Source organism: Crocuta crocuta, unplaced genomic scaffold (genome assembly GCF_008692635.1).
Source record: "Crocuta crocuta isolate KB4526 unplaced genomic scaffold, BGI_CrCroc_1.0 scaffold246, whole genome shotgun sequence".
Lineage (NCBI taxonomy): Eukaryota > Metazoa > Chordata > Mammalia > Carnivora > Hyaenidae > Crocuta > Crocuta crocuta.
In genome coordinates, this window is record NW_027531902.1 from 6461919 (window position 1) to 6483572 (window position 21654).

Below are 21654 nucleotides of genomic sequence, written 5' to 3' on the forward strand. Positions count from 1 at the left end.
TATAATATATATTTATATATAATACATTTATATTTATAAAGAGCATAAACTTATAATGAATAAAAGCTTCAGTTTATTAGAAGATGTAACAATTCAGAATTTATAATTCCCTAATGACTGTGTTTCTAATGATATAAAACAAAAATTGACAGATCTGCAGAGTCAGATTGATAATCAATGTGAGAGATATGTGCCTCTCAGTAGCTAAAAGACCAAATGATCAAAAAAAAAAAACCAAACAATAAAAACAAAACAAAAAAGTTAATGCCCTATAGATTATTTGAACAACCTTATTTTATATTCTAGTTGGTATGCTTATCAGAGACAAATACAGAATGAACACTGTTTTCAAACATACACAGGATTTATAAAAATAAATCATATATTGTGCCTTAAGTCATAACTAATTTCCAAAGTTTAGTAATATACAAAATACAAGAAACAAATAACAAAAAGATCTAAGCAGAAAATTTTGTTTGCTGTTAAGAACTGTTATTCTAATTTGCCGTTATTAGTAAACAAAAAAATAGCAAACAATATGAACTTGAAACAAAGACATACAGATATCAAGGGTTGCTTCTTTCAAAAAACTAATAAAATTAACAAACCTCTGGCATGATTGGTCATGACAAAAAGGAGACATTGATATGCACTATTAGGAATGCAAAATGTGATGTGTCAAATTCTTTAAGTATTAAAGGTTAAGAGGATAAAGGCCTGAACTTACGAGGTAAATGTATTAAACTTTTAGGAAAAAAATCTACATAAAATCTTCATGATTTATATATGAATGTTCATAGCTGTTTTGGTAATAGTCCCAGATTAGGAACAATCTGCATGGCTATCAACACGTGAATCAGTAAACACATTTTGGTATATCCATATAATGGAATATTGCTTACCCATAAAAAGGAACACACTATTAGTAAACCATTAGTGTGGTGAATCTCAAAATAATTATGCTCAGTGAAAGAATCCAGAAAAAAAAAAGAGTATTTCTTGTATGATCCCATACATATAAAATTTTAGAGAATGCAGGCTAATCTGTAAGTAAGAACACAGATCAGTGGTTCCTGAGGATTGGATAGAGGTCAAGGAGGAGCAGTAGGGATAGATTACAATGGGACATGAAGAAGAGCAGGATGGATAAATTACTTAGAGAGTGATGGTAGTTTCACAGGTGTATATACATTTCAAATCTTACCCAATTATATACTTTAAGCATGTTCAGTGTATTGTATGTCAAATATATCTTCAAAAGACTTAATTAAAAAGAAAAACTTATGTAGAACACTATTAAGAAAGTTAATTGGAACCCAGTTTCATTCATGAACATGGATATAAAACTCCTAAACAAAATAGTAACATGTGACTTCTAGAAAGCTTTAAGAAGGATATTACGTCATGACCAAGTTGATTGTATTTCGCATATACAAGGTTTGTTGAACATGAGAGAAATCACGTAAGGTAAATTTGTCACATTGTCATATTAGTGAAAAATCATATGATCATCTCAGTAGATGTGTAAGAAATGTTGGATGAAATTTAATATTTTGATAAGATCATTCATCTTAGAGAATGAAGAAAATCAGGTATCTATAAAAACCTATAACAAACATACTTAATGTTGAAAGATGAAAACCTTTTTTTTTTAAGATGAAAGCTTTTAATATGAGGAGTTATAAGTATGGCTGCAGTGAACAATTCTGATCAACACCACATAGATCCCAGTTAGTGTAGTCTGGCAAGATAAAACAATACAAGGTGTGTGTATTGAAGAGGAATAAACAATACTGTTGTCATTTGTAGGTGATATAATTATGTGTGTAGAAACTCCATAGCTGTCTCTAGATAACTTTTTATACTAATGAGTATCTTGCAAGGGTAAACCAATCATTATAGAGAATTTTATTTCTCTCTGTACCAGTTTCCTGTATAAAAATGCAGAATTACTATTTATAATCTCATTCAGAATAGAAGAAACTAGGAATAAACTAAGTTCCATGTACATTTTTGGAGGGAAGAGCAAAACTCGAGTTGGAAACATTAAAGGAAGATAAAATAAATGGAGAGAAATACCATGTACATAAGTTGGAAGACTGCATATTTAAAAGTTGTTTGTTCTTCCATATTTATCAATAGATTCAGTATATCAGGATCAGTTTTTTTTGGGGGCGGAATTTGACAAAATGATTCTGGAACTTTATATGGAAATAAAAAGGACTAAGAATAGTGAAGACTTTTGTGGACGAACAAGGTGGGAGTATTTGCTCTTCTGGTTATTAAGGCCTCTTAGGATTAAGATAATTTGATGTTGGTAGAAGTCTAGACAGATACACTGATGGAACAGAGCCAGAGCCATATATAAATCTACACATATATAGATGCTTGATTTATAATAAAAGAGACTGTGCAATACTATTGGGAAAGGATGACCTTTTCAATAAAGAATGCTGGGAGAATTGGGTATCTGGTGAAAAAATTGGACCCCTCTTCACACCATACAAAATAATTCCAGTTTTATTTAGATCCATATTTAAATTATATAAATGCTTTTAGAAGATAGTGTAGGAGAAAGGGTTAGGGGAGGCAAGTAGCCCTCAAATATAGTGTAAAGTAGTTTGGACTTTATTTTGAACATCATAGGAGTTACTAAAGGATTTTGATCCAAGGGCTGGTCATTTGATTTTTTTAAAGAATACAACTATTGGTAGAATCTAAGCTAGGTTATAATTCTGTTTCTGGCCATGTTTGAGACTTTGTCTTCTGAAAATCCTTGTAGAAAACGCTTTAAAATGTTGGTAAGTCTTAAACACTTGAAATGCCTATCTGTGATTGGAATGTGCTAAGGAAAAATTTGAGGTAATAAATATGAACTTACATTTCAGGGTGCTTATTGCATTCTTTATATCTGAAGTAAGACACTTAGGCCATTAATTTTCTCTTATTTAATTAGAAAAGAACAAGCATGTGATACCTGGATGGGTCTTATTGACATGACTGGATAGTGGTTGGAGACCAGGGATGCTGTTAAATATTGCATAATGCAATATTATCTAGTCTTCGAGAATAATGAATTATCTAGTCCAGGGGCACCTGGGTGGCTCAGTAAGTTAAGCAGCCAACTTCAGCTCAGGTCATGATCTCTGGGTTTGCGAGTTTGAGCCCCACATTGATCTCTGTGCTGACAGCTCAGAGCCTGGAGCCTGCTTCGGATTCTATGTCTCCCTCCCTCTCTACCCCTCCCCTGCTTATGCTCTGTCTCTACCTCAAAAATAAGTAAGCATTAACAAAAAATTAAAAAAGAACAAGCACAAATCCTTTATATACATGTACACTGGATATGTAGCATTTTGATTCCATTTATAGTTTTGAGAAACATTTAGAACAGTTTATTTGGAAGTGAGAATGATTTCTTTAACATGTTGAGCATATTGGAGAAGTTATTTCTGGCAGGTGTTAGTAGTAGAATAAAGGGATGTAAGCGAGAACAGTTGGAAACACTAGGAAGACTTTTGTTACTAGAACTGTGGTTTTTGTTATAATTGGACATGTAACAATTTTATTCAGAAACGTTTAAGTCATAGTTTCTTTTTTTTTCTTTTTTTTTAAATATTTTTATTTATTTCTAGGAGAGAGAGAGAGACAGCGTGAGCAGGGGAGGGTCAGAGAGAGAGGGAGATACAGACTCTGAAACAGGCTCCAGGCTCTGAGCTGGCAGCCAGCACAGAGCCCGACGCAGGACTCGAGCCCACGAACCGCGAGATCATGACCCAAGCGAAAGTCGGACCCTTAACCGACTAAGCCACCCAGGCGCCCCTTAAGTCATAGTTTCAAAAACTAAAATATGCACAAGATGATTTTGAGTTGAACTTAAAATAGTCGGCATTATAAAGAAATTGTCTGAAAGGTTAACAGTAATGCACATGTAATTCTTTTTTTTTTAATTGTTCATTTATTTTTGAGAGAGAGAAAGCACAAGCAGGGGAGGGGCAGAGGGAGAGGGAGGGAGACACAGAATGCAAGCTGTCTGCTCTGAGCTGTCAGTGCAGAGCCCAGCCCGAGGCTTGTACCCATGAACTCAGGTCAGATCATGACCTGAAGTCAGACACTTAACGAACTGAGCCACCCAACTCCCCTAATGCACATATAATTCTATAGGAATTCTAAACATCATATATAATCCTATATATTGAAACAGATTTTTATATTTCTTTAAAAAGTTTTTATATTTATTTTAATTAATTAATTTTTAGTAATCTCTACACCCAATGTAGGGCTCAAACTTGTGATGCTCTACTAACTGAGCCAGCCAGGCGTCCTTGTATTTCTTCTTAAAAACAGCTTTATTGAGATAACCGTTCATATATCATACAGTTCATTTAAACCACATGTTCAGTGGCTTTCAGTATATTTCCAGAGTTGTATAACTGTCACCATAATCAATTTTAGAACATTTTCATCTTCCCAGAAGGAAAGAAACCTTTTAACCTTTAGCCATAACTCTCCAGTCTCCTCTTCATCCCCCTTAAACCCTAGGCAACCACTAATACACTTTGTATTTCTATAGATTTGTCTATTGGATATTTCATATAAATGGAATCATTTTATATGGGGACTTTTGTGACTGGCTTTTTTCAATTAGCACAATGTTGTCAAGGTTCATCCGTATCATAACATCTATTAGTACTTCATTTGTTTTTATTGACAAGCTCTATTTTATTGTATTGATATGCCACATTTTATTTATCCATTCATGAGTTAATGGACACTTGAGTTGTTTCCACCTCTTGGCTATTATGAATAAAGCTGCAGTGAACATTTTTGTACAAGTTTTTTTTAGACATTGCTGGATCATATGATCACTCTATGTTTAATAGTTTAGGAAATTGTCAAACTTTTGAAAGGAGGCACACCATTTTACATTCCCATCAAGTACTGTGTGAATGTTCCAGTTTCTCCACATCCTTGCCAACATATACTATTATCTGTCTTTTTTATTATAATCACGCTAGGGTGTTCAAAGTGGTACCTCATTTGGTTTGATTTGCAGTCCCTAATGATGGGCCCTTTTATATCTTATGTGAAGAAATGTTTATGTAAATCTTTTGACTTAAAAACTTTTTTTCTTGAGTTTATTTATTTTGAGAGAGAGCAAGAGAGCACATGTGGGGGAAGGTCAGAGAGAAGTAGAGACAGAATCCATAGCAGGCTCTGTAACATCAGTGCAGAGCCTGATGCAGAGCCTGATCTCCCAAACTGTGAGATTGTGACCTGAGCCGAGATCAAGAGTCAGATACTTAACTGACTGTGCCACACAGGTGTCTCTCTTTTGGCTATTTTTAAGTTGGGTTAATTTTCTTTTTATTGTTGGGTTGTAATTGTTTTTTGTATATTCTGGAGCTTCAACCCTTATCAAGTATATAATTTGCAAATATTTTCTCCTTTAGGTTGCCTGTTTACTTTTCTTGATTGTGCCCCTTGAAGCAGAAAAATTGTTAATTTTGATGAAATCCTTATCTCTTTTGTTGCTGTTTCTGTGCTTTAGGTGTCTATTAATGTATTGTTTGAATATGTTCAAAAATGATTTCTGTACATTATTTTGCATTAAGTTTTAGTCATGTTATCGTTTTATTAACATTTAAGACTGATAAAGTTTAGTAGAAGCAGCAGTTTTTACATTTTTTTCTTTCCTGTTTTTAATTTATAATTTTGTCCGGAACTTTTGTTACAGCTCTATAGTATCAACCCTCCTTGCTCTTATGGATGGATTAGATAACAGGGGTGAAATTGTTGTTATTGGTGCTACAAACAGACTTGATTCTATAGATCCTGCTCTCAGGAGACCGGGTCGTTTTGACAGAGAATTCCTTTTCAACCTGCCTGATCAAAAAGTAAGTTTCTGTTTTCAATGTGTTAGGATTTATTTGTGATCCCATTATCAAGCATTAACGCACTTGGATGGTGATATTTTATGAATTTTCATTTCAAAAATTTTGTGCTTATGGAATATCTTAGTTAATTCTCAGAAAAAGCTTGTGGTTATTGAATAATTTAGTCTATTTCTATTAACAATTATCAGAACACGTATGGCTTTCAGGAAAACTCTTGATTAGGTTACTAAAATGCTTACTTTAGTTCTCCAGATTGTAGTAATTATCTTGGATGGCAGGTTATATGTCTCCAGTTAGCCAAAGTAGCTTTGTTCTCATAAAAATAATGTTTTCAGAATATTAGTGAGCTTATGAATAAGAACCCAATGTGCAAATTTTCGTAGAAATGAGCATAACATCATATTTAATTAATGAGCAGCAAAAGTTATTCGTTATAGTGTATTTTTTTAAAAGAGTGTATAATTACACAACATATTGGCATTGTGTAAAATGTTAATTAATATACAAGTTTTTTTCCCTAATTCTGCTTGAAATTTTTATTATTTTGGTTTGTCCAGTTTATTCATTGACTTATCTCTTCACGAGGATCTCAAGTTTGAGAGGGAGAGATATATATAGAGAAGATACTATATTTGACAATGTAATTGTAATTATATTTTTACATATAATAAAATAATTACATGTAATTAAATTTCTATGTAATTTAACATTTTAAATAAGCCTAATTAAAACATAACACATACCCATATAAATATAACCTAAAGAAAGAAGATACTATTTATGAATATATAATATACACACATGCACATTTATAATTGTTGCATAGCTTTGATTTAGATCTCCATATAAAATGCCTGGTTTACATACACAGATGTGAAATGCTGTGATTAGTAGGATGGTGTAGAAGACTATGGGGAAATGAAGTCAATGGTGCTACTGTGTAGAACAATTAATACTTCAGTTTGAAATCAGTCTGCACATCCAGTAGTAGTTGTCTCTGTTTTGGACTGTCTAACTTAGAGGCTTTACTTTGGTACTGAATTTACCTAACTTTATCAGGATAGGAAACATAGCGTATACAGCCTCAGTTTCATCACCCAAGTGCAGCTTCCAGGACTGTATCAATGTGTAGAGGTGTGCTTAGGTATAGGGACAAGGGTAGAAGTGGGAACAAGTCTATTTCAGGACAGGGAAGCACCAGCTATCTTTGGAACATCTTATAGTCCAAGCACATCTTTCAGGCTCTAGCATAGGTGGGGAATGTGTTTAGTTCTGAGACATAGCCCGTGTTCATTTCGGCACAGGAAAGCCATTATCCGAATTAACCAAGTATCTTCAGTTTGCCCTAGTCATGTGGATCTCAGTCATGTATGCCAGTCACGATACTCACACTTCAGGTACAATCTACACAAATCAGAGATTTAACAATAAACCAGGACTAGAACAGCACTGTCCAATTGAATTTTCTGTAATGATGGAAATGTTCTGTATTTGCATTGTCCACTAAGCAATGTCCAGTATGGTAGCCACTAGTCACATGTGGCGTTTGAGCTCTTGAAATGTCACTAGTATGACTAAGGAACTGGGTTTTAAATTTTCTTTAAAAATTTAAATACAATAACCATATGTAGTTAGTGGCTTACCATATTATATGGCATGGATCTCAACATAGTTTTCCATGTTAATTTTAACTTTCTACATTTCAAGGAAACTACTTTGAGACCTAAACCTAAGGTCATTTTTCTTGGTCTGTGTCTATGGAAAAGGCCTGAACTAGCTATTTTTGCTTAGATAATGTTTAAAGTCATGGATTATCAAGATTAGATGAGATTATCAAATCCTCTGTCTTAGGGCATAGTCAGTAAAGTAAGAGGAAAACTACACGAGTAGATTCTGGAAGCCAAGTGAAGAAAGTAAAACAATGAGAAGCGTATGACTAATTTGTCAGATGTTGCTAAATTAACTCAGATGAGGACAGAAAATTGACCATTGTATTGATCATTATGCTGGTCATTGGTGAACCTGATGGGAGCAAGTTGATTTAGTGATGGGTGCAAAAAAGCTTGTCTGGAGTATGGTTATCTTAAGAGAATAGGAGGGGATGAACTGGAGATAGAGAATGAAGGTAGGTTTTTCAAAGAGTTTTGCTCCAAAAGGGTGCAAAGGGTTGAGGTGAGGTGATAAATGTTGAGGGAATTGGAGGCAAGAGAACCCGTGTTCTTAAAAAAGCTGGGACAGTTATCCACTAGAGAAGGAAATTTTGGTGATGAAATTGAGAAACAAGAATTACCACAACGTGTCCTTAATAGGCAAGAGGGGGGACAGTATTTACTATATGAGTGGTGAGAATGTTTTTAGATAGGAATTGGATAGTTCTTCTGTGATACTAGGGAGAAGACAGAGTATTATGGGTACATATGCCAACAGGTGGACAGAATTGGTGTGAAAAGTCTTTTGAACTTCTCTCTTGACTGCTTCAGTTTTCTTAGTGACTTAGGAAGCAAGGTCTGAATGAGAAGCTAAGTGTGAAGACAGAGAAACTGAACTAGTTTGCTAGGAGATAGCCTTACTGAATGGTTTAGGGAAAGAGTGAGGGGAGCGTTAAGGATCCATTTGGGCATTCATTTAAAGCAATAGTCTGTCCATGTCTCATGTTAGTCCTGTAGTTTGGGCAGTGGAATATCATGACTCCTGTTGTTTGACCAAATAAAAGTTAAAAAAAAAAAAGGAAAAGGAAGCTCTGGTTCTTAAAACTTTTAGTAATTTTGTTAACCCTTTATTAGCATAAAATAGCACATACCTTCTTGAGGCAGCGATGCTTTTTAATTTTTTTTTTCTTTATTATCATCAACACTCATATTGTTACAAGTGTTCTTTGTATTTCTGAATCCTGAAAAATGAGAGCTTGAATATGCCTTTGACTTTTTTTTTTTTGTTTGAGAGAGAGAGATGGAGCACATATATGTGTGCAAGCAGGAGAGGGACAGAGGGAGAGAGAGAGAGAGAGAGAGAAAGAGATTGAAAATCCCAAGCAGGCTCCATGCCCAGAGCAGAGCCCAACGTGGGGCTCAATCCCATGACCCTGGGATCACGACTTGAGCCAAAATCAAGAGTTGGATGCTCACTTGACAGGTCCCCCTTTAACTATTAATAGTAGAGGAAGCTACTTTCTAGTAGGGAAAGCCATGTAACTTTTATACACACACACACACACACACACACACACACACACACGTAGAGAGAGAGTGTGTGTTAAAGTGTATAATGAAGCATTTCTGATTTAGTTAAATTCTTCTATTTCTTGTTTTTATGATAGAGAAAGGAGACTCTGATTGATTCTATAGAGAAAGAGCAAGGCACTAAATGTCTTAGAGACCGGACAATAACTTTTGACCTTAGGTAATTTCATTTCTCTAAACCTTTACTTATTTTGTAAAATGACAGGGTAAGAATAGGTATTTTTTGTGGTATCTTCTAGCTTAAAATTTTTTTTAATGTGCTTCTGATTCTATGAGGGTCTTCACTAAGTGGTGCCTGTGCTGTGAATGAGGCCAAATAGATCTCTTAATGTCATCTTCTGGAGAATATAAACTCTCAGGATGATATCTTTTTGGACCTTGATGTTATACTTTTTTGGTATATATTCAGGCAGATACTTCGAGTTCGAAGAAAATAAATGTCACATCATTGCTTTATTTTGGGTAGCTGAACTTCTAACTTAGAACTTGGAATTAGAGCAATAGCTATTGATAATCAAATTTTATCAACTTCAAAATTTTTTTTTAATATTTATTTATTTATTTTGAGAAAGAGAGAGAGAGAGAGTGCGCAGGAGGAGGGGTAGAGAGAGAATTCTAAACAGGTTCTGTTCAATCAGCCGAGAGCCCTATGTGTGGCTCGATCCCACAAACTGTGAGCTCATGACCTGAGCTGAAACCAAGAGTCGGATGCGTAACTGACTGAGCCACCCAGGTACACGTCAGTTTATCTTGATGACTTTGAAGTTCTTTTTGCTGGACCCCAAATTCCTCATCAACCCAATAAAATTATCCTCTTTGTTATAAGTTGCTTTTTCATAGTCTTGAGAATCTCAACTATCAGTGTTGAGGGAACAAGTGTATTCAAATTTCCTTGAAAGAAGGCAAATGTGAAGGTAAAATTCTGATATACCTCTTCATGTTGGTAATATCAGCTGATTATGGATTCTTACCACTTCAGTTTCTTTTTAACTGTGGAAGAAGAAGAAATTTCATTTAATCTGAAACCAAGGTGTTAAAATTTTGATTGTGCTATGTAGTCAGATTAAAGGTAGAAAATGCTATTTTGAAAAAAAAAATCAAGGTAGAATTGCTCAAACATTTGACTTTTTAAAATGAATTGGATTAATATTCACTGAAATACTACCATGTTATATATTAAAGTATCAACTAACTTACAAGATAATGATATGCATTATATTTCTTTACTTGATTGAAAATGTTTTCAATTTTAAAACTTTTTTCAAGTTTTAAATTACTTGTTTAGCTCATTGGCAGTCATAATACCTCATGCATGTGATAGAACCAAAAGTTCTGTGAAATCTGAATCTGTAGTTTAAAGGTTAGCACTGAGTGGGGTGCCTAGCTGGCTCAGTCAGTAGAGCATGTGACTCTTGAACTCAGAGTCATGAGTTCAAGCCCCACGTTGGGCGTAGAGCCTACTTAAAAACAAAAAGAAGTTAACACTGAGTATGGAATTGTTGAATCATTATGTTATACATTTCAAACTATTTAACACTGTACAATTATAATTAATTATATTTCAATAAAAGATTATAAATGCTATATACATTAAACTATATTTTTATATGTATTTAGATGGTAAAAATGATCTCATGTGGTAAAATATTGAAACTTAGTTTTTAATTTTTTAATTAAAAATAAAAAATTAGTTTTAAGATTAAAAAAAATTTTAATGTTTTATTTCTGAGAGAGAGAGAGACAGTGTGAGCAGGGGAGGGTCAGAGAGAGAGGGAGACACATAATCTGAAGCAGGCTCAAAGTTCTGAGCTGTCAGCACAGAGCCCAACATGGGGCTTGAACCCATGAACCGTGAGATCATACCCTGAGCCAGTGTTGGATGCTTAACCGACTGAGCCACCCAGACGTCCCTTAATGTTTTTTTAAAATTTATTTCTGAGACAGTGTGAGTAGGGGAGGGTCAGAGAGAGAAGGAAACACAGAATCTGAAACAGGCTCCAGCCTCTGAGCTGCCAGCACAGAGCCCGACGTGGGGCTCGAACCCATGCACCATGGGATCATGACCTGAGTGAAGTCGGACGCTTAACCAACTGAGCCACCCAGGTGCCCACTTAGTTTTTAATCTAGTCCTAGATGAGTCAAGATCAGTCACTTAAGTCATATGTGCCACTAGTTAACTCCTTCACCTCTCAGAATATTAAATATGTTAGTTTGATAAACAGAGACATGGTCTCTACTACGTATTACTGTATTGTTATTATGAGAAATTAGAGTTGATGTGGATGCCATGGTGTTTAAATTTCTTTTAAAATAAACAGTTGCTGGGGCGCCTGGGTGGTTCAGTTGGTTGAATGTCCAGACTCTTGATACCAACTCAGGTAGTGATCTCAACAGTGATCTCATGTTTCATGGGATTGAGCTCTGGTTCAGCCTCTGGGCTGTCCGTGCAGAGCCTGCCTGGGATATTCTCTCTCTCTCTTCTCTCTCTCTCTCTCCTTCCTCTCCCTCTCTCCCTCTGTCCCTCTCAACCCCTCCCACCCCCACACGTGCTGTCTCTCCCTCAAATAAATAAACTAAAAAAAAAAATGAACTAAAAAAAATAAGCAGTTGCTTTTCTGGGGTATGGTTAGCACATAAATTTGTTCCAGCGAATACATTTGAGAGGTTGATGATATTTTATTTATTTGTACTGTTTTTCTTAGGCAAGAAAACACATTTTACAGATCCATACCAGGGATTGGAATCCAAAATTGTCAGATGCTTTTTTAGGTGAATTGGCCGAAAAATGTGTTGGTGAGTGCTATTATTTGAATTCTTTCATTGTTATTGTTTGTGCTGCCGGCCCTTTCCCCTTATGTTTGGAATGTGAATGAATATAGTTATGTCTCTGTGCAATAGATGGCTGGCTTTGCCTTTAAATGTAACACTTATTTTGAACATTTCACTTGAAGTTTGAATACTTCTAAATTACAATTTTAGCTGCCAGTAGGTGTTTGATTATTAATAAAGCTAGTAGTAATATGCTTTCATTGAGTGCTGGATTTCCATGATATTAGTGCATTGTATCATTTTAGGAATTGTTCTCTTTTAGAAATTTTGCTGAGAAAAATAAGCTAACCTTTAGAGATAAAGGTCCACATCAAAGGCAGGACTGCAGTCTTTTACTTTGCAGATTGATGGGCTCATCTTCATTTCTGTGGTATAGAAAGAAGTTGAGTGAGAGGAGTCTTAAAGAAAATACTGGCATCTGCTAGTATTTCCCCAAATACAAAACTGTCCAATTTAATGTTAAATTATTCATAGAGTGGAAGATCCTCCCCACAGAGTGAATGACTACTACTGTCCTAAAAGGATATAGTAAGAGTATTTTATGTACATACGTGATCATACATAGGAGATGGAATTCAGGGTTTTGGCTCTAATTAGGTCTGAAATAAAAGTGAATAGTATATTAAGCAACTGAATATATACACTGGTATTTTCCCTTCATTCTTTATCTATCTTCTGTCTATTTTCCTCTTATTCTCTCACAAATAAAAATTAAAAATCTTTCTCCATGAACTTTTTAAGCATTATGAAAAAATCCCCAAATAAGCTCACTAACAATCAGCAGTCTACTTGGGAAAACTTTAAAGTTACCAAAACCAGAAAGAATAACTTAGTTAAAAAATCATTGTGATCCACCATCAAATATTAAAACTTAAATAGAACATTAGTCCATTCAGTTAGCTACATCCGAATTATCCTCTTCATCCACAGGGACCTCCATCTCCGAAGCAGCATACCTCAACTTTTGAACCACAAAGACCTCGACATCTTCTGGTGAGGAGAAAACGTAAATCTCTCTAGCACTATTCCAGTTTAAGCTTTGCCTGGTATAAGAGAGCATGCGCCAAACCCATTTCATGTAAATTTGGCTTGACCTCTGCAAAGCCTTGTGCTGCTTTATGGGAGAGGGTGGTATTTGGTACAAAATCCAGTCTTTTCCCTTTTTGAAATTTGACCCCTTTTATTTCTTGCTACTTTTATGATATTTTACTAGAGTATGGATCAGACTGGGAAATCTTTGTAGATTTTTGTGAATTTGCCACAGAATGATCCTTAGCTAAAATAAGCAGTAGTCTTCAAATAATTTTGGAAATTCCCTAAAAGATAGGTGTTTTAAAATTACTTACTATTACCCTATCTACCATCTGAAAGATTACACACTAATTTTTCATCCTAAATATTAGAATCTCAGTTTCCTTTTTTCATTTCCAAAGGCCACAACTTCTCATTATTCTAAGTGATTTATTTTAGCTTTAAAAGTCAGTTTCTTAAGTTTAAACATTTTTGAGACATAATTTCTTATAGGACTAAAAAGTTCCTCTTGCCTTTTGTGGGGGGATGGTGGTGGTGGTGATGGTGGTTTAGAATCTGCTTACAGTATACACCGTTTTCTTCCTGGAGAGTGACATAAAAATCTATTATAATTAAATGACTTCTGTTTTTGATTTTGACATGTATTCCATTTAAGTTGCCAGTTTCACATAAAAAATGCAGGTCTTCAGACAGAAACAGAATAATAATAAGTTTTAAATTCATTATGAACTTATCACTTTCTGTATCCCAAACATGTTTTAACATGTATGGGTTCAGTTCATTAAAATTTATGCCTAATAAAGGGTATGTAGTCTTGATGAAAACTGCAAAGACAACTGACCCCTTGTTAGAGGTTATGGATTTGGTAACTTTTACCTTAAAATAAGTTCCCAAGTACTTGGAGGTGTTTGCATGCATTATAGGTGTGATTTTTTTTTTTTTAAAAGCAGTCCTCACATAATTTTGGCGTCCAGATCACATGTATGAATAGTAGGAGCTTAAGGTTATAAGGACCTCAAACCTAATCATATTTGTCTATTTATTTTCACTGAGAGGGCCAAAACAATGAAAGTGTCCCAGTGAGAGGTCTTTCTTGTGGACCTTATGTTTGATGTTTTACGTAAATGGTAACTTCCTAAAACTTTATTATTATCCTTGTCTAGTCTGTAACCTTTTTAATAGCTCATATTTTCAGTTTTGCAGACAAGTTTCCATTTCAGTGGCAATATTTAAGAATGCTTTTTCTTGGGGTGCCTTGCTGGCTCAGTTGTTAGAGCATGAGACTCTTGATTTCGGATCGTAAGTTCAAGCCCCACATTGGGCATAGAACTTACTTAAAAAGAAAAAAAATTTGCTTTTTCTTTGATATCTAGATATTTGTGTTCATCAGTGTTAGAATAGTAATGGTAGAATTAATATGATATGGAATTCTTATGAAAGGGATGTTGATTTTTTTTTAACATCAGCTTTTAACTTTCAAAAGACTGTAGTGTGTTTTCTGTGTATCTAGGGTGATCATATTACCTGCATCTAGTTTTTAAATCAGAATCCTTTAGAGAGTGAAAAAATACACTTTTAATTCTGACAAGACAAGAGGCCTAAACCAGGACACGTGATACTAAATATAACTCTTTAGCATGATTATCATGTAATTTTTAATTGTTTTAGAGTCTAGTAAAGGAAGTATATTATTAAATCAAGTAGTTCTCAGTTTTTTCCTTTCATATGTCAGAATCACTTGTAAAGTTTTCTCAGAATAAGTATTTATGATATTAAACTGCCAGAGATTCTGATTCACTAGGTTTGTTGGAAATCCATTGTTGGCAGTTTCATTGTTGAGTAGCCAAGACTGAGAACCTCAGATATAAACCAGTAATTCTCATTCACAGGCAAATGTAATGAAGATAATTTCATTCTTTTTGTCTATTGATTATGATAATCTGAGTGAAAATTAATTTCTTTAAATGGGATCTGTTGTTGGTAAACTCTTAAATTATCTTTAGTAGATTAAGAAAAAATGACCAGTCCATTGCTATTATGTATTTTACTGACATTATGTCAAACATGAATGTTATGAGCACCACTTAGATAAAATATCTTTTAGTGGCTTTTTCTGTTTTGCATTGTTTCTGAGTTTTTTTTAATTTAGGCTTTTGCTCTTAGAAATAGGTTCATATAATACATTCACCAGGTGTGTATGTTCTTTTCAAGAAGAAAAAGAAATGTGGTTGTTTATGTTGTTTAAAGATGGTAGTTTATTTTTTACTTGTTCTGAAGTGGATTATTTGATTAACTGTTTATAACTGAGCTGGTATTTTACAGTTATTTTGTTGAACTAGTATAATTAGGATATGTATGGCATGGGAAAAGATACTTTTTTCCCCCAGGGCTATTCATTGAGAAATAGAATATAAAATGAAAGACTAATGGTAAATTTCGTAGATTGATTGCTGTCATGGAACAGTGTTCATGCTTAGTCTGCTTATAGTTTTCTAAATTAGATTCTTACAGTCATACTAAGTTTTCCTTTAACTGAATAAATATTTCTTGAACAGTGCAAAAATTTTCCATGTTTTTCATAATTTTCATTATGAAACTTTTACTCTTCATTAATGAGTAAAGAATTTAGATATCTTCAAAAAAGATGAAAAATCTAGTAGATATAATTCCTCCACTTTTTATGATAGTACATGGTAATGTAACAGTTTTACTTTCCCAGACTATAACCCTGGAATTACTTTCTTTTTTTATTCATTCTTTTACTCAAGAAATATTTACTGGATATCTACTGAAGGCTAGGCCAGGTATTATTTTCAGTATATGAGATATGTCAGTGGACAAAACTGATGAATACCGTACACTCACAAAGCTCACATTCTAGTTGGGGAAGGCAGACAGTAAACATAATAGGTAAATGACAAGGTGGTACATGTTACGGAAGAAATGGAGCAAAGAGGACTTTTTTGTTATTTGTGAAACTCGATGAACAGGATGGCCCTACTAACAATAGAGGTGCATTATGGTTGTGTGAGTTACTTACAGTTTGATTTATCTGGTTTTGTGCCTTAATGTTCTTTTTCTGCCAGTTAGTCTGGAGCTGTTTCTTTTCTGCTTATAGTTTTCCTAATCATCATTTGTATTTCTTTATTCAAGTATTCTACAATGTCATTGCTTGGTATAAAAAGATAAATAAGCTTGATGCCATTCTTGGAAGAGCTTAGGGTTTAGTTTTAAAACTAGTTCGAATAGTTCCCCCTGCTGGCATAACTGATAAAAGTGACCAAATGCAAGTTTAATTGCTGATATAAAAGCAACATAGCTGGTTTGAGTTTTTCTTCCTTTTTCTGGTTAAGACCTAACAGTTTGTGTATTTTTGTATGTATTTGTTGCTTAAGTGAGTCAAAAGATTTCAAAGCACTGGGGGCTTGACTGTTAACTACAATAATCAGTTACATGTGGGTAATGGGTAATACACTGTGTTTGTATAGACTTTAGAACTAGATTATGTTATTTTAAGTTAAACACATATTAAAAGGAAGTTAATATGGAAAATTAATGGATTCTTATTCCCTTTAATACCTTTGAAATTATGATGGATAGTGACAACTTTAAAGTATAATTTTTGGGGTAATTACATATAAATTTGCTATGGTTGGCACTCAAAGTTGGTAGTAGAATGGCTCTATTTTTGAAATTTCTGCATATATTCTACTTTGTACTGCCCCCTTATATGTGTTTGCAAATTAGTGATATTAGAAAAATTTATAGGTAAGTGTGATGTCTTGAGGACTAAACTAATAATTGATAATATTGATGAAAGATTGAGATGAAACTTATTCTTTAAACACTTTTCCTGAAGAAAATTGTACATTATAATCAGTGTTTTTGGCACAAAATACATGGCTTATCATTAGTTCAGGTTTTGTTAATTAAAATATTCAGGATAGTTTTATTACTGAGTAATTTTATTAGGTGATTTACATGGTCAGTGTTTGCTGATAAAATTGTATATAATTATTGATTTAGTATTAATTATTTCCTAATATACACATTAATAAAGATGTTTATATTTGCAAACTATTATTAGTACTGTAAGAATGAACTTATTACCTTTGTTATTCTTTTCCTTTTGTGCATTAGGCTACTGTGGAGCTGACATTAAGGCCCTGTGCACTGAAGCCGCCCTCATTGCTCTGCGGAGGCGTTATCCCCAGATCTATGCTAGCAGCCATAAACTGCAGCTAGATGTCTCCTCAATAGTGCTCAATGCCCAAGACTTTTACCATGCAATGCAGAATATTGTGCCTGCATCTCAACGTGCTGTCATGTCTTCAGGGCATGCACTATCCCCCATCATAAAGCCGCTATTGGAAAGAAGCTTCAACAACATCCTAGCAGTCTTGCAAAAAGTGTTTCCTCATGCTGAAATTAGCCAGAGTGACAAGAAGGAAGGTACTATAAGTTACTTCTTCATATTATTAAAATGAAACAAGTACAGGCATAAATAAATTTTGAGTTTTGTCGTAAGGTTATTTATATATTTGCCATGAATATAGAAAATATTTCTATTTCATTCACCAGGATATATTCCAGGCATGGTATATTGCCTCGCATATGGTAGTTGCCTAGTGAATGTTTATAAAAAGAAAGAATGAATATTAGTTCTATTATTGCTTGGGAGATTCTATCTTAACATAGAAGTGTTACTGTCTTTAGAAAAGTTGATTATAGGGGCGCCTGGGTGGCTTAATCGGTTAAGCGTCCGACTTTGGCTTAGGTCATGATCTCGCGGTTCGTGGGTTCGGGCCCCGCGTCGGGCTCTGTGCTGACTGCCAGCTCAGAGCATGGAGCCTGTTTCAGTCTGTGACTCCCTCTCTCTCTCTCTAACCCTCCCCTGTTCACGCTGTCTCTCTCTCTCTCTCCTAGAAATAAATAAAAACATTAAAAAAAAAATGAATAGAAAAGTTGATTGTAATAAGGATGGGTTACATTTAATTAATTAATTTAAAGACTTTATTTAAAAACATTTTTTAAGGGGCGCCTGGGTGGCTTAGTCGGTTAAGCNTTTTTTTAAATAAAAAAAAATAAAATAAAAACATTTTTTAAAATATTTGTTTCTTTTTGAGAGAGGACAAACAGAGAACTTGCAGTGGGGGAGGGACAGAGAGAGAGGGAGACACAGAATCCGAAATAGGCTCCAGGCTCTAAGCTGTCAGGACAGAGCCCGATTCGGGGCTCAAACTCACAAACTGTGAGATCATGATAGCTGGAGTTGGACGCTTAATCGACTGAGCCACCCAGGCATCCCAAAACTTTATTTTTAAATAATGTCTATACCCCACGGGGCTCAAATTTATAACCCCAAGTGCAAGAGTCACATGTTCTACTGACTGAGCCAGCGAGCACCCCTATGTTTAATTTATTATAAAGCCCTTACATAAATTGTCAGTTATTAATCCCCACAAGAGTCCTGTGGGGCAGGTACTTTTGTACTGTAAAGGAGGAGACTGGAAGACTTAGGGACATATTCACTATTTAGGGTCATTCAGTAAGTTCCAGGGCTTACTCAAACCCAGGGCACCTAACTCTAGAGCCTGTGTTCTTAACTATGTTGCTTATAATATCCCTATGGATTCAACTCATCAAATATATTTTTGTTGTTATTGCAGTGTGCAGTGCTAATGGAATGTAAATCATTAGTAAGGGAGTAAATTAGAACCTAGTTGTAGAAGGTCTTGAATTCTAGCCTCAAGATTGGACCTGAGATAAAAATAGAAAGTTACCTTTAAAAAGTCATTCAGAGGTGCATTGGTGGCTCAGTTGGTTGAGCATCTGACTCTTGGTTTCAGCTCAGGTCATGATCTTGCAGTTTTGTGGGTTCATGCCCTGCATTAGGCTCTGTGCTGGCAGCATGGAGCCTGCTGGGATCCCATCTCTCTCCCCCTGTCTGCCCTTCCCCAACTCGTTCTGTCTGTTTCTCTCAAAATAAATAAACTTAAAAAAAAAAAAAGTCATTCATTTACAGGGAAATTTCTCGGTTCATATACTAACCAAAGTAAGGCCTATGAACTTTGAAGAGAAAGTAATATTTTAAAAAATTTTTTAAATGTTTATTTATTTATTTTGAGAGAGACAGAACAAGTGCGGTTGGGGGGGAGGGTGCAGAGAGAATCCCAAGCAGGCTCCATGCTGTCAGTGCAGAGCCCATTGCGGGGCTGTGTCTCATGAATTGTGAGATGATGGCCTGAGCCGATGTCAAGAGTTGGATGCTTAACTAACTGAGCCACCCAGGTGCCCCAGAAGTAATATGTTTTAATTATCTTAATTTTCCCAGTTTTTAGTACCTTATTTAGCATGTAGTCTGCATCAGAAAATTGTTCAATTAATAATACTAACATAAAAAATATTATATATACTAAAATCATCAAACATAAAAAATATTATATATACTAAAATCATCAACATTCAGTGTATTTTGTTGTTTATAAATTATATTCTTCAGAAACTGTATTTTTCAGGGATAGATTCTTATGAAATATCCCATGAATTACTTGATTTCTTAAGTTTGTCAAATAGGAGATTAAATATTTTATTATGCATGAACTAGGTACTTGGCCACGGATTGTCTATTTCTTATCTCTGATTTCATAACTGAGGATATGTATCTTTCTCCCAGTTTTTTTTGTTTATTTATTTGACACATGGATATGTGTGGGGATGTGCACAAGCAGTCAAGGGGCAGAGAGAGAGGGGGAGAGAGAATCCCAAGCAGGCTCTGCACCATCAGTTCAGAGCCTGAGGCAGGGCTCAGTCTCAGGAACTGGAAGATCATGACCTAAGCTGAAATTGAGAATGGGATGCTTAACTTACTGAGCCACCCAAGTGCCCCTTTTCCCCAAATTAAAAACAAAAAACAAACAAAAAAACTTATGTTACCTTTAAAAAAATGATAAAAATCTTATCTCTCCATTTGAAATATTTTATGATAATACCTTTATTTTCATTTGAGAGTTTTTTATGGCATTATTATGTTTTCTTATAATTTTATTTATTTATTTATTTTTAATGTTATTTATTTTTGAGAGAGAGAGAGAGAGACAGAGCGCAAGCAGAGGAAGAGCAGAGAGAGAGGGGTGACACAGAATCCGAAGGAGTCCCTAGGCTCCGAGCTGTCAGCACAGAGCCTGATGCTGGGCTTGAACCCACAAACCGTGAGGTCATGACCTGAGCCGAAGTCAGACGCTTAACTGACTGGGCCCCCTGTTTTCTTATAAATTTTTAAATAAGTATAAAGCATGCTTTAGTTCTAACTTTTCTTCATGTTCCAGTAGAGAAGAGAAATCAAATTTTATTTGATTATTAATAACTGTTTTTTAGTTGTTTAGATACATTATTCTGGTTTGTTTTGGTCTTAATGTTCTTCTTAGATAGTATCTTTTGCTGGTATATGAAATTATTACTCAAAAGATATTCAATTATTTTTCAGGTTAACTTTCATATTAGTTGTACTAAATATTTAACTTAAATTTTATTTAATGTTTTATTTATTTTTGAGAGAGAAAGAGAGACAGAGTACGAGCAGGGGAGGGGCAGAGAAAGAGGGAGACACAGGATCTGAGGCAGGCTCCGGGCTCTGAGCTGTCAGTACAAGGGGGCTGGAACTCAAGGACCACAAGATCATGACCTGAGCCAAAGTCAGACACAACTGAATGAGCCACCCAGGTGCCCCGTAAACATTTAGCTTTTAAAATCCATTGAAATCTGTATCTGTCAGCACAACTTAGTACCTCTTTTTAGAAAGTAGAAAAAATAAATTCCTCTTTTATTTCTTTGTTCTTTTTTTTGAGAAGGGTATAATTTCTATTGACCTTAATTTTCTCTCATATCTCTTACACATGTAGTATTACTTTTTATTGAATGAATTGACGCTTTTGTTAGGCATGTGTGAAGCACAGCTATTGTAGTCCTTCAAGCTGTAGTTCACATAAATTTAAAAAAATTATTTTAACATTTATTTATTTTTGAGAGACAGAGACAGAGTAGAGGCAGGGGACGGATAGAGAGAGGGAGACGAAGAATCTAAAGCAGGCTTCAGGCTCTGAGCTGTCAGCACAGAGCCCAGTGTAGGACTCAGATCCACTGACTGCAAGATCCTGACCTGAGCCAAAGTTGGACGCTTAACTGATTGAGCCAGCCTAGTGCCCCCAGATAAATTTTTTAAGTATTGCATTTTCAAGGGAGATTTATATTTATAGTTCTAGTTTCTCCATTGAACATTAATATATAGCAGACCCATATAGAGATTAATGTTACTTGATGAGTGCATTTAAAAAATATTTTTTTAATATTATTTTTTTATTTTAGAGAGAGGGAGAGGGGTAGGGGGTGGGGGGGAGAGAATCCCAAGCCGGCTCCATGCTCATCGCAGAGCCTGGCGAGGGGTTTGATCAGGATGCCAAGATCATGTCCTGAGCTGAAGTCAAGAGTTGGATGCTCAACTGTTTGAGCCACTCAGGCGCCTCAAATGATGAATGCGTTTTTCAGATTGGCTTTGTTTCCACGGAATTACTCCTTAACTAGACTAGATTTTATTTGTGAAGGTGTATATGTGTGTGCCACGTTAAAAAAAAAAAAAGTCATTTTGGTCCTTGTTGCTTTTG

General features: G+C 34.8%; 1 protein-coding gene across 2 annotated transcripts in view; it reads left to right on the plus strand.

Moving 5' to 3' along the window:
* The window catches only part of ATAD2B (ATPase family AAA domain containing 2B), a 159147-nt gene that overhangs the window by 73266 nt on the left and 64227 nt on the right, over window positions 1-21654 (plus strand). For both annotated transcript variants that reach the window (XM_077774077.1, XM_077774079.1), the window contains exons 14-16: window positions 5735-5894; window positions 11836-11926; window positions 17135-17446. In XM_077774077.1, the coding sequence (XP_077630203.1) occupies window positions 5735-5894; window positions 11836-11926; window positions 17135-17446 (563 nt within the window). The remainder of the gene's footprint in view (window positions 1-5734; window positions 5895-11835; window positions 11927-17134; window positions 17447-21654) is intronic.